The 13,676-nt window shown below is 42.8% G+C and overlaps 1 protein-coding gene across 7 annotated transcripts in view; it reads right to left on the bottom strand.

Moving 5' to 3' along the window:
• Positions 1-13,676, bottom strand: part of trak1a (trafficking protein, kinesin binding 1a) — a 211,760-nt gene that overhangs the window by 59,378 nt on the left and 138,706 nt on the right. Inside the window, exon 1 of one of the 7 annotated variants that reach the window (XM_043719536.2) lies at positions 13,298-13,545. The exons of the other annotated variants lie outside the window; for them this stretch is intronic. Coding sequence (XP_043575471.1) covers positions 13,298-13,427 — 130 coding nt within the window. The 5' untranslated portion in view covers positions 13,428-13,545. Of the gene's footprint in view, positions 1-13,297; positions 13,546-13,676 lie in introns of those variants that run through there. 7 annotated transcript variants of the gene reach the window in all.

The raw sequence follows: 13,676 nt of genomic DNA, 5'->3' as shown, positions 1-13,676 counted from the left end.
TAACTTTACCTGGTCAGACCTACACGCGAATGCAGACTCAGCCTTATAAATATTTGAAATGTAAACATATAGCCAATTTCCTTTTTAAATCTACTCAACCCGGTTATTAAACACCTCTAGCATATGCAGAATCAAAGAACAATGCCAAGAGTTGAGAGGAATAGCTGTGAAAGAACAATCATAATTCCTACACTTCATTCCTTAATAGTTATCAGTAATACTGTCACTTTAAAAATGTTGTCACATTAATTGGACATTTGTTTCTTTGTCTATACCCCAAGCTGGATATTAATTCTTAATTACAGAACTGTGCAAGGAAATATGAAAAAGGTGTTTATGAACATAGTGGGATTACAGTAGAGGGAAGGAGGACTGAGGTTTATAGCTTTGTGGAGGAAACTATGTTAACGCGAGAAATTATTAAAAATCTTTCTGCATCCAAACTCAAACATGATGCATCACATTGACATGTTGGGCTTAAGGATCCTGTTGAGCTAACTTATCTACTGTGTGGTTGAAGACAGTGAACATGCTTTCCCCTTTTTCATGCCCTAGCTGCTTCCTTTTTATAGTGCACAAAGCCAACTGGCAGCAAAACACTAAAGGAGAGTATCTCTCGGTCAGTACACAGTCTCTCCATCAAGAAGTCCTTAGCAACACCTCCTCATAGTGACACTTGGGAATGTATGTTGGCTTCAGAACTACTCAAGAGGAGGTTTGGACTTCTTAATATGCAGTGTGTGGGCCCACTGGTACATCAACCCACTCCAGTACTGAGATGAACCTAGGTGCCAGCAATAGACAGACAGTTCTTCTGTCTTATGGGCACCTCAGGAGAGCTGAAGGAAGATAAAACAACCTGAAAGAGAAGTAAACATCCATAGTGTGGAAGTGGAAATCAGAGGCGATGCGTGAACAAATATAGGCTTTGCTACAAGCAATTTGTGTAATTGATGTTAGTACCTCCTGCCCCCCAGAAACTGTTCAGAACATATCCCTGTTGCTGGAGAGAACAAGTAATTTCATGGAGGAGAAAGTGAGGACTGCAGATGCTGGAGACCAGAGTTGAAAAGTGTGGTGCTGGAAAAGCGCAGCAGGCCAGGCAGCATCCGAGGAGCAGGAGAATCGACATTTCGGGCATAAGCCCTTCTTCAGGAATGAGGCTGGTGTGCCAAGCGGGCTGAGATAAAAGGTGGGGGGGGGGGGGAGAGGCGCTGGGAATACGATAGGTGGAAGGAGGTGAGGGTGAGGGTAATAGGCCGGAGAGGGTGTGTGTGGGGGGGGGGGGGGGGGGGTGGCGGAGAGGTCGGGAAGATGATTTGCAGGTTAAGAGAGTGGTGCTGAATCCAGGGGTTGGGACTGAGATAAGGTGGGGGGAGGGGAAATGAGGAAGCTGGCAAAATCCCTCCCCACCTCTATCAGCGTTCCGGAGAGAGAACTCCCTCCACGACCCCCTCGTCAGGTCCACACCCCCCACCAACCCAACCTCCCCTCGCGGCACCTTCCCCTGCAACTGCAAGAAGTGCAAAACTTGCGCCCACACCTCCCCCCTCACCTCCCTCCAAGGCCCCAATGGATCCTTCAATATCCGTCGCAAATTCACCTGCACCTCCACACACATTATTTACTGTATCCGCTGCACCCAATGTGGTCTCCTCTTCATTGAGGAGACAGGCTGCCTACTTGTAGAACGTTTCAGGGAACACCTCTGGGACACTCGCACCATCCAACCCAACCGCCCCATGGCTGAACACTTTCACTCCCCCTCCCACTCCGCCAAGGACATGCAGGTCCTTGGCCTCCTCCATCACCAGACCCTGGCCACACGACACCTGGAGAAAGAGCGCCTCATCTTCCGCCTAGGAACCCTCCAACCTCACGGAATGAATGTAGATTACTCCAGCTTCCTCATGTCCCCTCCCCCACCTTATCTCAGTCCCAACCCTCTGATTCAACACCGCCTTCTTGACCTGCAATCTTCTCCCCAACCTCTCCGCCCCCACCCCCTCTCCGGCCTATCACCCTCACCTCCTTCCACCTATCATATTCCCGGCACCCCTCCCCCAAAATTCCCTCCCCCCTACCTTTTATTTCAGCCCACTTGGCGCACCAGCCTCGTTCCTGAAGAAGGACTTATGCCCGAAACGTCGATTCTCCTGCATCTCGGATGCTGCCTGGCCTCCTGTGTTTTTCCAGCACCACACTTTTCAACACAAGTAATTTCATGGGTAACTATGTTACAATACTGTGCTTCACTTGAGATGAAAGATCATTTCAACAAGCAACTTAACACTAGTCTCAACAGAATCTTTAACTCAGAGCATTTTCACCAACAGGGTGGGATATCAATGTAGGGGCACTGAGATGAGTCATGGCCAACCCCACCTCCAGCATCATAGCCTAGGAAAAATAAATGAAAATGGACAGAGACCAATACAGTTGAAAACACTGACTGGTTTGAAGTTTGCAACACTGTAATGGAACCCATCAGTGAAGACAAGTGGCCTACTTTAACTATAAAGAGGGATCCAATTGAGAAGACTCAATGCACTGAGTAATGGTCAAAGTAAAGTCCAAGTAACTGCTAGGCAGTGTGACAATAACTACCGGTAGCAATTGTAAATAAATTCTCACTGGTCCTTTGACACAGCAAATGTAAGGGACATATATGAAGGAATTAAAAACGGAGAAGGTCCATCAGCAAAATAAATGGCAAAAATACATACAGACTAGGGTGGCCATTACTCACGACTACAAACTGCTAGAGAAATGGATGATTAATTACTTTAAGTTGTACTCTCGAGAGAAGAGAGTCTTCAAGGAAGCTCCAGACACAAAAGAAAGGCTGTCTGTTATGGGCAAACCCTCACCGGAGGAGATAAAGAAAAAAGTGTCTCATCTGCCACAAGCAAAGTTCCAGATGCTGATATTATACTGTCTGAACTCAAAGCATAGAAAGCCTGTATTCCTGCAGTACCTGCACAAAACTGTCTCAGTTGAACGTAGGTGGCCGGGATGTATGGTTTGTGATGCACACTGGTGCTTATAGCATGGGTTCAATTCCAGCACTGACCAAGGTTACCCACCCCCCACCCCACACCTCACCTGATGTGTGGTGCCCTCAGTTAAACCACCACTGGCTGTCCCTCCAAAATGACAGCACAGTCTTGTGATCCAGGAGGACTATGGTACTTTTTAACTCTCACATCAACATTGATGAAAGTAGTTTAGCTTTTCTTACCCAAAATCTAAGACACAGCTAAATTGTGTTCTTGCCAGTGGGTGGCTCCAAGCTGAAAATGCTGCACTAACATCCTATATATAGGAACACCTTCAAGAGCAAATGGACAGACTCTCATCTATCGTTTAAGAGTTTGTCCTGGCCATCAGCATCAGAAGATAAATGTCATGTTCTAAAATGTTACCTTACCACAAGGTATCAGTATTGAAAAATTGATGCTAGAGGTTTTTTGATGGCCTAACATATCCCGGCCCCATTCAATGACATTACCATCACTGAGTCCCCAGTTATCAACATCCTGGAGGTTTATCATTGACCAGAAACTGAACCAGACCAACCAAAGGCATTTGGATGGGTATATGAATAGGAAGGGTTTGGAGGGACATGGGCCGGGTGCTGGCAGGTGAGACTGGATTGGGTTGGGATATATGGTTGGCATGTACAGGTTGAACCGTAGGGTCTGTTCCCATGCTGTACATCTCTATGGCTCTAAGTGCAGTTCTGAGGCAAGGAATCCTGCACCGAGTAACCCACCTTCTGGCTCATCAAGCTTGCCCATCATTCACAAGGCACAAGTCAGAAGTGTGATGGAATACTTCCAAACTGCTGGATGGGTGCAGCTCCAACAACACTCAAGGAGGTCCACACCATTCAGTACAAAGCAGCCCACTCGATTAGCATCCCACTCGATTAGCATCCCATCGAACTCCCTCCACACACAGTAGCAGCAGTTTGAACCATCAACAAGTTGCAAGATTCCTTCGTCTACAACTTCCAAAACAAGGATCGATAATTTCAGCAATTACATGGGAACACTGTTGCTGGCAATTTCCCCTCCAACGCCCCATCCTGATTTGGAACTACGTCATTGTTTCTTCACCATTGCTGGGTCAGAATCCCTGAATTCCATTCCTAGGGGCACGCCCCCAGACTGCAGTAAACCAAGGTGGCATCTCACCATCACCTCAAGATCAATTAGCAATGAGCATAAACACTGAGCCAGCCAGCAACAGCTATATCCCACTGAAAGAAAATGAAATTGCCAGCAATCTGTCACTTGATGGTTGAAATCACCTTATGAATTGCAGAAACTGCAGCTGTCGTGTACCAGTCGAATAAAGGAATAACAGCAACTGACTAAGCACTCCAAATTGCAAGTCTACCAAGCCAGTGTCCTCTGCACTCCTCTGCCATGGTGTGGCTTGGGTCAGGCAGAAGAAAAAAAATGAGCAGTTTCCACCTCCATTGTTTTAGACGTAACTGTGAAATTTTGTCAGGACACCTTTAACAGAGGTCCTCATGCATGCTAATTCTATCAGCAAACATTCATTGCTAAGCCAATGGCATTCGTGGCATTTCAGTTACAGTCTCTAAGTATTTCTCTGTTATATATCTGGAGACCTCCTGTACGGTGAGCTGAGTACTGGGCTGTGACTTACAACAGGTCCATAACTCCACTACAATGACTCCCATTGCTAAGACGTAAAGACAATAGATACTGACAACTAGATGACAGCTGTGACTTCTGGAGGTTGACCGTTTGGAAGGGGCAAGCAGAAACGAAAGCTCACCAGAGAATTCTGCACCATCTCAGTTCACTGACACCCTTTGCAATAAATGGAGAGACTGCCATGCTTAAGTGGGTGCCTGAGCCACAGCAGATGATGCTCAACAGTGGACTATCAAGGTGCAAGCTAACATTTTATGAGACACAAGGCTGTTACTCCATTATTCAAACAAATATGTGACAATTGGTCACTCTATACCCATACATGTATATTTAATGCCATTAACCTTGTTTTTGAATCAGAAGAGTCTAGGATTAAACAATTAAAAAAAAAATCTGTGCAGAAGCAAATTTAGCTTCTCTCCTAGGGAGGAGATCAAGGCAGTTTATGGAATAAGTCACCTCAGCAGGACAGCAGTTCGTTAAGCTTCTGAAACAAGAGCGTTTCTTTACAAATCTGCAGGTCACTAGACATGAGATTATTTAGGCTCTAGGATTTATGAAAAGATCATATCAACTGACTTGGAAAGCAGCCATAGAATCGTCTCCACAATAAAGAAATTGTAAAATGACAGTTAATTAGAATGTGAAGAATTGAGAGACGGATATGAATTCACTAGACTGTAATCTCTATTAGATAGTGTTGGGAAGCAGGCTGAAATTTTGGTCTGCAGCAAGGTCATTTTTCAATATTTAGATTGTTTACTGTGTTTTTTTTCTTTGTTTGCACTAAAGAAATTCGACAGCCTTATATCAACATTTCTCAGTGACAAAACCACCAAGTTAACTCACTTCCGAGCCAGGTTTCATTCTGGGATGACTTGTTCAGTAACACCAATCAGGTAGGGTCATAACAATATGCCAACAGAATTCTGCGAACATTTATCACAATAGTGTGAACTACAAAAGGTATTTTTTTTAGGATAAAAAAGTGAAAACTGAGCACATTAGACACCTTCATTCATTTACGTATAACTCACTGAATGGGGGTAGTTACTGAAACATTACCACAGAAACCAAAGATAGGAGCAGGAGCAGGATAATCCATCCCTTGAGCCTGTTCTGCTATTCAAAATGATCATGGGTGATTGAGTTCAATAAGCTAAGCCTATCCTCTCCCATATCCCTTCATCCTTTTAGACACCACAGCTTTATCTACCTCCATCTTGAAAACATAATGCTTTGGCCTCAACCACTTTCTGCAGTCATTTCCACAGACTCACCGCTTTCTGGGTGAAGAAATATCTCATCTCAGTCCCACTAGATTTACCCCTTATCCCTAAACTTTGATCATATCTTTCCTGCATTTAACCTGTTAGAATCTGGTAAAATACCAATCCCGTCCAATTCTTCTAAACACCAGAGAATATAGTCCTAACTGACTCAACCTCTCAGATGCCAGTCTGTTGTCCCAGGAATCAGTCTGCAAACCTTTGCTGCACTCCCACGATTGCAACAGTATCCTACCTCAGATAAAGAGATCAAAATGCACACAATATTCCACGTGTGACCTCACCAATACCCAGTATAATTGAAGACAGACATCCTTGTTCTCGTACTCAAATCTTCTTGTTAAAAAGGCCAAAACATCATTTACCTTCTTAACTGCTTGCTGCACTGTGCACTTACTTTCAGCCACTGGTGCACAAGGTCATCCAGGTCTCATTAAGCATTCCCCTTTCTCAACTTAGAGATTCAAATAATAATCCACCTTCCTATTTTTGCTACCAAAGTGGACAACCTCACATTTATCCCCACTATACTGCATCTGTCCACTCACTCAGCTTATCCAAATCACATTGAAGCATCTCTACATCCTCCTCACAGCTCACCCTTCCACTCAGCTTTGTGTTATCGGCAAATTTTGAAATATTACATTTAGTTCCCTCCTATTAGCATAAATATAAAACTCCAATATATATAACCATTAAAATATATAACTGTGGTTCTGGTACTGATCGCTGCGGTACCCCACTAGTCACTGCCTTCCATTCAGAAAAGCAACCCTTTTTTAAAAACTCTTTGTTTCTTGTTTGCTAAGCAATTTTCCACCCATCTCAACACACTACCCCCCAATCCCAAGCAGTTTAATTTTTATACATTAATCTAAGTGGGACTTCAAAAGCGTTCCAAAATTCTAAATAAATCACATCTCCTGGCTCTCCCGATCAACTCCACTAGTTACATCCTCAAAGAATTCCAATTGGTTTCTCAAGTATGATTTACCTTTTATAAATCCATGCTGACTGTCTTATTCTACTACTAAGTGCTGTACTATAAAATTCTTGATATTGGACTCTAGCATCTTCCCCATTACTGATAGAAAACAGAATTATACACCAATGAGTTTGACATCTACCTCCCTTTTTAAATAGTAGGGTTACATTAGCAACCCTCCAATCTGTAGGAACAGTTGCAGAGTTTTAGAATCTTGGAAGATGACCAAAGTAATCTCCGGATTACTGCCCGAGCCACGTGCCAATAGGGATTAGAAAATTAGGGAAGTAAACACGTGGCTAAGGGATTGGTGTGGGAAAGAGGGATTCCACTTCATGGGGCACTGGCATCAGTTTTGGAACCAGGGGGATCTGTACCGTTGGGATGGTCTCCACCTGAACCGATCAGGTATCAATGTTCTAGCGAAGAGGATAAATAGGGTGGTCAGTAGGACTTTAAACTTCTAAGTTGAGGGGAAGGGAAAGTGAAAGCGACAGGGAGTATGGAGTTAAATGGAAAGATAAGCAGCAGGATAGTATGTGTGCAGGCGGATTTAAACTTGAGGCAGACTGGGAATGCAGCAAAAAGGAAGGATAACTTAGGACATCTTATGACTTCCAATATCTCTAATGATAAGAAAGCTAGCATTAAGGCACTTTACCTGAATGCTCGTAGTTTGTAACAAAGCAGATGAACTAATGGCACAGATCATCGTGAATGATTATGATGTGGTAGGCATCACAGAGACGTGGTTGCAGGGGGGTCAGGACTGGCAGTTAAACATCCAAGGGTTTTCAACTTATCGAAAAGACAGGGAGGTGGGCAGAGGGGGCGGGGTTGCCTTGTTAGTTAAGAACAAAATTAAATCTATGGCACTGAATGACATAGCGTCAGATGATGTGGAATCTGTGTGGGTGGAATTGAGGAACCGCAAAGGCAAAAAAACCATAGCGAGTTATGTGCAGACCTCCTAACAGTGGTCAGGACCAGGGGTGCAACATGTACCGAGAAATAGAGAAGGCATGTCAGAAAGGCAAGGTCACGGTGATCATGGGAGACTTCAATATGCAGGTGGACTGGGTAAATAATGTTGCCAGTGGATCCAAAGAAAGGGAATTCATGGAATGCTTACAGGGTGGCTTTTTGGAACAGCTGGCCATGGAGCCCACAAGGGAGCAGGCTATTCTGGACCTAGTGCTATGTAATGAACCAGACTTTATAAAAAAAATCTTAAAGTAAGGGAACACTTAGGAAGCAGTGATCATAATATGGTAGAGTTCAGTCTGCAGTTTGAAAGAGAGAAGGCAAAATCGGATGTAATGGTGTTACAGTTAAATAAAGGTAATTATGAGGGCATGAGAGAGGAACTGACGAAAATAGACTGGAAGCAGAGCCTTGCGGGGAAGATAGTAGAGCAAAAATGGCAGGGGTTTGTGGGTATAATTGGAGGACACAATACAGAGGTTCATCCCCAAGAAAAGAAAGATTATCCGGGGAGGGATTAGACAGCCATGGCTGACAAAGGAAGTCAGGAAATGTATTAAAGAAAAAGAGAGATCCTATTAAGTGGCCAAGAGCACTGGGAAATCAGAAGATTGGGAAGGCTACATAAACAAACAGAGGATAACAAAGAGAGAAATAAGGAAGGAGCGGATCAAATATGAAGGTAGGCTAGCAGTAATAGTAGAAAAGATTGTAAAAGTTTCTTTCAATACATAAGAAACAAACGACAGGCAAAAGTAGACATTGCCACTTCAAACTGATGCTGGAAGCCTAGTGATGGGAGATAAGGAAACAGCTGGAGAACTTAAGTACTTTGCGTCAGTCTTCACAGTGGAAGACAGGAGTAATATCCCAACAATTAAAGGGAGTCAGGGGGCTGAGTTGAGTATGGTTGCCATTACAAAAAAGAAAGTGCTAGAAAAGCTAAAAGGTCTTAAAATTGATAAACCTCTTGGCCCCGATGGTCTACATCCTAGAGTTCTGAGGGAGGTGGCTGAGGAAATAGCGGAGGCATTGGTTGAGATCTTTTAAAAGTCACTGGAGTCAGGGAAGATCGCTGTTGTAACCCCCTTGTTCAAGAAATGATCAAGACAAAAGATGGAAAATTATAGGCCAATTTGCCTAACCTCGGTTGTTGGTAAAATTCTAGTATCCATCATTAAGGATGAGGTTTCTAAATTCTTGGAAGAGCAAGAAAGTGGGGAGGCTGCAGAAGGATCTAGACAGTTTGGGAGAGTGGTCCAGGAAATGGCTGATGGAATTCAATGTGAGCAAATGTGAGGTCTTGCACTTTGGAAAAAAGAATACAAGCATGGACTACTTTCTAAACGGTGAGAAAATTCATAACGCCAAAGTACAAAGGGATCTGGGAGTGCTAGTCGAGGATTCTCTAAAGGTAAACATGCAGGTTGAGTCCGTGATTAAGAAAGCGAATGCAATGTTGTCATTTATCTCAAGAGGGTTGGAATATAAAAGCACCGTTGTGCTACTGAGACTTTATAAAGCTCTGGTTAGGCCTCATTTGGAGTACTGTGTCCAATTTTGGTCCCCATACCTCAGGAAGGACATACTGGCACTGGAGCATATCCACTGGAGATTCACACGGATGATCCCTGGAATGGTAGGTCTAACATATGAGGAACGGCTGAGGATCCTGGGATTGTATTTATTGGAGTTTAAAAGATTAAGGGGAGATCTAATAGAAACTTAGAAGATAATACATGGCTTGGAAAGGGTGGACGCTAGGAAATTGTTTCCTTTAGGCGAGGAGACTAGGACCCGTGGGCACAGCCTTAGAATTAGAGGGGGTAAATTCAGAACAGAAACACGGAGACATTTCTTCAGCCAGAGAGTGGTGGGCCTGTGGAATTCATTGCCGCAGAGTGCAGTGGAGGCTGGGACGCTAAATGTCTTCAAGGCAGAGATTGACAAATTCTTGATGTCACAAGGAATTAAGGGCTACGGGGAGAATGCAGGTAAGTGGAGTTGAAATGCCCATCAGCCATGATTGAATGGCAGAGTAGACTCGATGGGCCGAATGGCCTTACTTCCACTCCTATGTCTTATGTCCTCTGGGTTGCAGGCTCGCAGGCCCTGTGGATTTTTCAATCCCATTAATTTCTCCAACACCCTTTCTCTCCTCGTACAGATTTGGTTCAGTTCCTCCATCTCATTAAATCGTGTGTTCCCCAGCATTTCTGGTATGTTATTCATGTCCTCCTTCGTGAAGGCAGAAGTATGAATTTAGTTTGTTGGATATTTATTTGTTTCCCATTATAAACTGTTTTCTCCACACAATGGTCAATATAATCAATTGTGGGTTGCCATTCTCCTCTGATTTTCCAATGCCCCACCCCATTTCTCAGCAGCAATTTCAACCTGTGGAAAATTCTTGGAATCAGATGAAGAACACAAAAACCTCCTCAATAGAAATATCAATAGAAATCAAGCATATTCTTAGAAAACATAGCTCATCCCTGCATTTTCTTTTCAATGACGGTTTCTCATCCCGCAATACTGAATTTCTTAGCTCCCTGGAGATGCTTCTAAAAGGTTTGACACCAATACGTTTAATGAGTATAAATTACTAGAAGTGCACAATAGGTATGCACCTATTTCTGAGGCATTATTTACCCCCAGGACATTTGGAAAGACATAATACAAACAAACAGAAACAACATGGGTTTGCAAAAGGGAAATCATGTTTGACAACTTGCGAGCGTTCTTGGAGGATATCATAAGCAGAGTTGATAAAGGAGAACCGGTAGATATAATACATTTGGAATTTTTCAGGTGGGAAAGAACTAACTAGGGGAGTTGTGCAAGGATCAATCCTAGGTCCTCAATTATTTACTATCTGTATTAATGATTTGGAGGAAGGGGCATCATGTAATGCAAATTTGCTGGTGATAGAAAATGGGTGGGAGGGTATGTTATGATGAGGTAAGCTGCATAGGGGTACAGATAAATGGAATGAGTGGGCAACATCTTGGAAGGTAGAATTTAACATAGGAAAGTTTGAGGTCATGTACTTTGGTATGAAACGTCAAAGGCAGATTATTCTTCAAGTGGAGAGAAACACCAAAATAAAAAGGACAGTGCAAAGGAATGTGGGTGTGTTTGTGCATGAAACTCAATGTTAGCAAGCTGATGTAGAAAGTAATGAAAATGACAAATGGAATTGTTTCTTTTATTGTTGGGGGTTTGGAGTTCAAAAACAGGGAAGCCTTGTTACCACTGCACATAGCGTTGGTGAGCCTGCACCTGGGATACTGCATAAATGTTTGGTCCCTGTATTTAAAGAAAGGCACACTGGCATTGGCAGTAATTCAAAAGTGGTTTACTAGGCTGATTCCTGGAATGAATCAAGAACTAAAATAGCTTAGGTCTTTGTTCATTAGCGTTTAGAATGAGGGCTGATCTTATTGAAACATTCAATTTCTGAGGGAGTTTAACAGGTAGGTGTTGAGATGTTGCCACTAGTGTGGGAATCTCATAATTAGGGGCATTACTGCAGAATAAGGGAATATTCATTTAAAACTAAGGTGCAAAGAAATTTCTTCTCCCAGAGGGTTGTGGATATCTGGAATTCTCTACCCTGAGACTATTACAGGTTAGATCACAAAGTACTTCAGAGATGGATTGATTAATTGAAGAAAGGTCAGGCAGTTGATAGCGATACGGAGTACAAACAGAAGAGGAGTAGTGATCTGAAGCAGATCAACAATGACCTTGTTAAATGGCAGAGCAAGGAAAAGGGCTGAATGGCTTACTGTCGCTTCTATTTATAATGTTCTTATGAAATAGGATACATAATCATTTAGCTTTTTCTAAAACAAAAGCACTCAGGACAGGCTCCAACAGCACTCAAATTCCTCAACATCTAAGACAAAGCATTACAACCATTGGTTTTTTAATATAAAAATCATTCACCCCCTTCACCGCTGCTGCCATCTGGGAAATGCACAATTGCCATAAACATGCCTGTATCAGGACCACGTGCAGGCCATTCAATCCCTTGAACCTTGTGCCCGATTCAAATAAGATCATCGAATGGATTTCTCAAATCCAAAACCTCAACCAAATAGAAGGACAGGGTCAGCAGGCACACAGGAAGGCCAGCTACAAGAAACTCTGCACCAAGTTACACTTTAAGCTTCCAATTCAGGACATCAATGATGCCCTCACTGTCACTGGGATAAAGTGCTGGGACCTTTCTCCCTCCTTTGACAGTATTCTCTCTCTCCCCCCACCCAACCCCAACCCCACCACCACCCACCCTATTACAAAATCTCCGAAAGGAGAATCAAAGCCACACGGACTGGAGCAACTTAAGGTAGTGGCTCAGCACCCCCCTCCATATTGAGGATTAGGGACAGGCAGCAAGTGCTAGCTTTACCATTCAACTCTCATTTTCCATTAACACAGGATTACCAATTTTTCATTGACACCTCAAAATAAAAAACTTAAATGAATACAAGATTATTGCCTGATTTATGTTTAAAAGTAATTTTAAACAGTACATAATGAGAACTTAAGAATTCGAAGGCAGTCATTCAGCCCCTCGATCCTGTTCCGCCATTTAATACAATTGTAGCTGATCTAATCTCAGTTCCATTCCACTCCACTTGTCAGCCCATTCTCCATTATCCTTTATGCCAATCTACTCAAGTCACATGTAGCTATTTTAGTTTTATCAGAGAACGATAAATGTTTATCTGTTCTCTCGTTGAAATTGCAACCTTAATATTTTTGCATAACCTTTTCTGAATGTCACTGGCAAAGATTCACAGCCCAAAGCAGGTACAGCATCCACTTTGAAACTGGTGGACAGGTCAACATACAATTATTTATTACTATTCCCTTATTGGTGGGCTATTTCAAAACCCTGAATCTAGAAACACCCATGTCACTCGGGACATCACTTGCTAAGCACCTTTGTTGAGGGTCAGATATGTCACCTACTTGCTTCAAATGGTCACAAAGAGGCAGTTTTGAATATGAAATGAAAGAGGCACTTTTGATAAAATGCACTCCAAAAATAGAGAGAAGTATCAAGGATCCGTACAGCATAAAGTCCTTAAGATAAATCATTTATTGATGCCAGATCATCATCAAAGCTTGAGATTTGCTTTTTTTTAAAATGGGGAGGGGCAGGGAAGGGGAGGTGGGGAGAGTGCAAAAGAAAGCATTTAAAATTTTCAAATTACTGCTAAAGAATTGCGCAGAAAAATGTATTCTTGTAATTTCAGATGAAATTTGAGTCAGTGAAATTACAATCCACAGAAAGCGATCTTACTAAAATAAGAAAAATGATCAAGAACTGTTACCTTCTTCCAACAGGGTCCATTGTTCATTCTCAAAAGTAAAGAGACTGTTGTTACCATTCAGTTCACTTGCTGGACAGCTGTCACTCTCCAGGCATTTCTCAAGAGAGATTTCCAGTGCTTTAGACATCATCAGAATCTAAAACCTGCTAAAAGGGCAGATGACATTGCCCAGAAACTGGTGCCATCCTTTTGCACTCTTGAGAAATGAGTGGCCAGTTTAACGTTAAGTTTTCCTCACCAAACACAAAGACAGACATCTTCAAGACAGAACCATCTAAAAATGGTGAGTGACCAGTATGGTTACAGAACAGGTATGGTTAATCCATTGTTTCAAAACAGACTGAGGGATGTCAGATTCCGAGCCACTACAATAAACATA

This window comes from Chiloscyllium plagiosum, unplaced genomic scaffold (genome assembly GCF_037043375.1).
Source record: "Chiloscyllium plagiosum isolate Xiang-an unplaced genomic scaffold, Cpla_swu_hap1 HiC_scaffold_34, whole genome shotgun sequence".
In the NCBI taxonomy this organism is placed as follows: domain Eukaryota; kingdom Metazoa; phylum Chordata; class Chondrichthyes; order Orectolobiformes; family Hemiscylliidae; genus Chiloscyllium; species Chiloscyllium plagiosum.
Note: the sequence above shows the minus strand (reverse complement) of the source record. Positions and strands in the feature narration are given on the sequence as shown.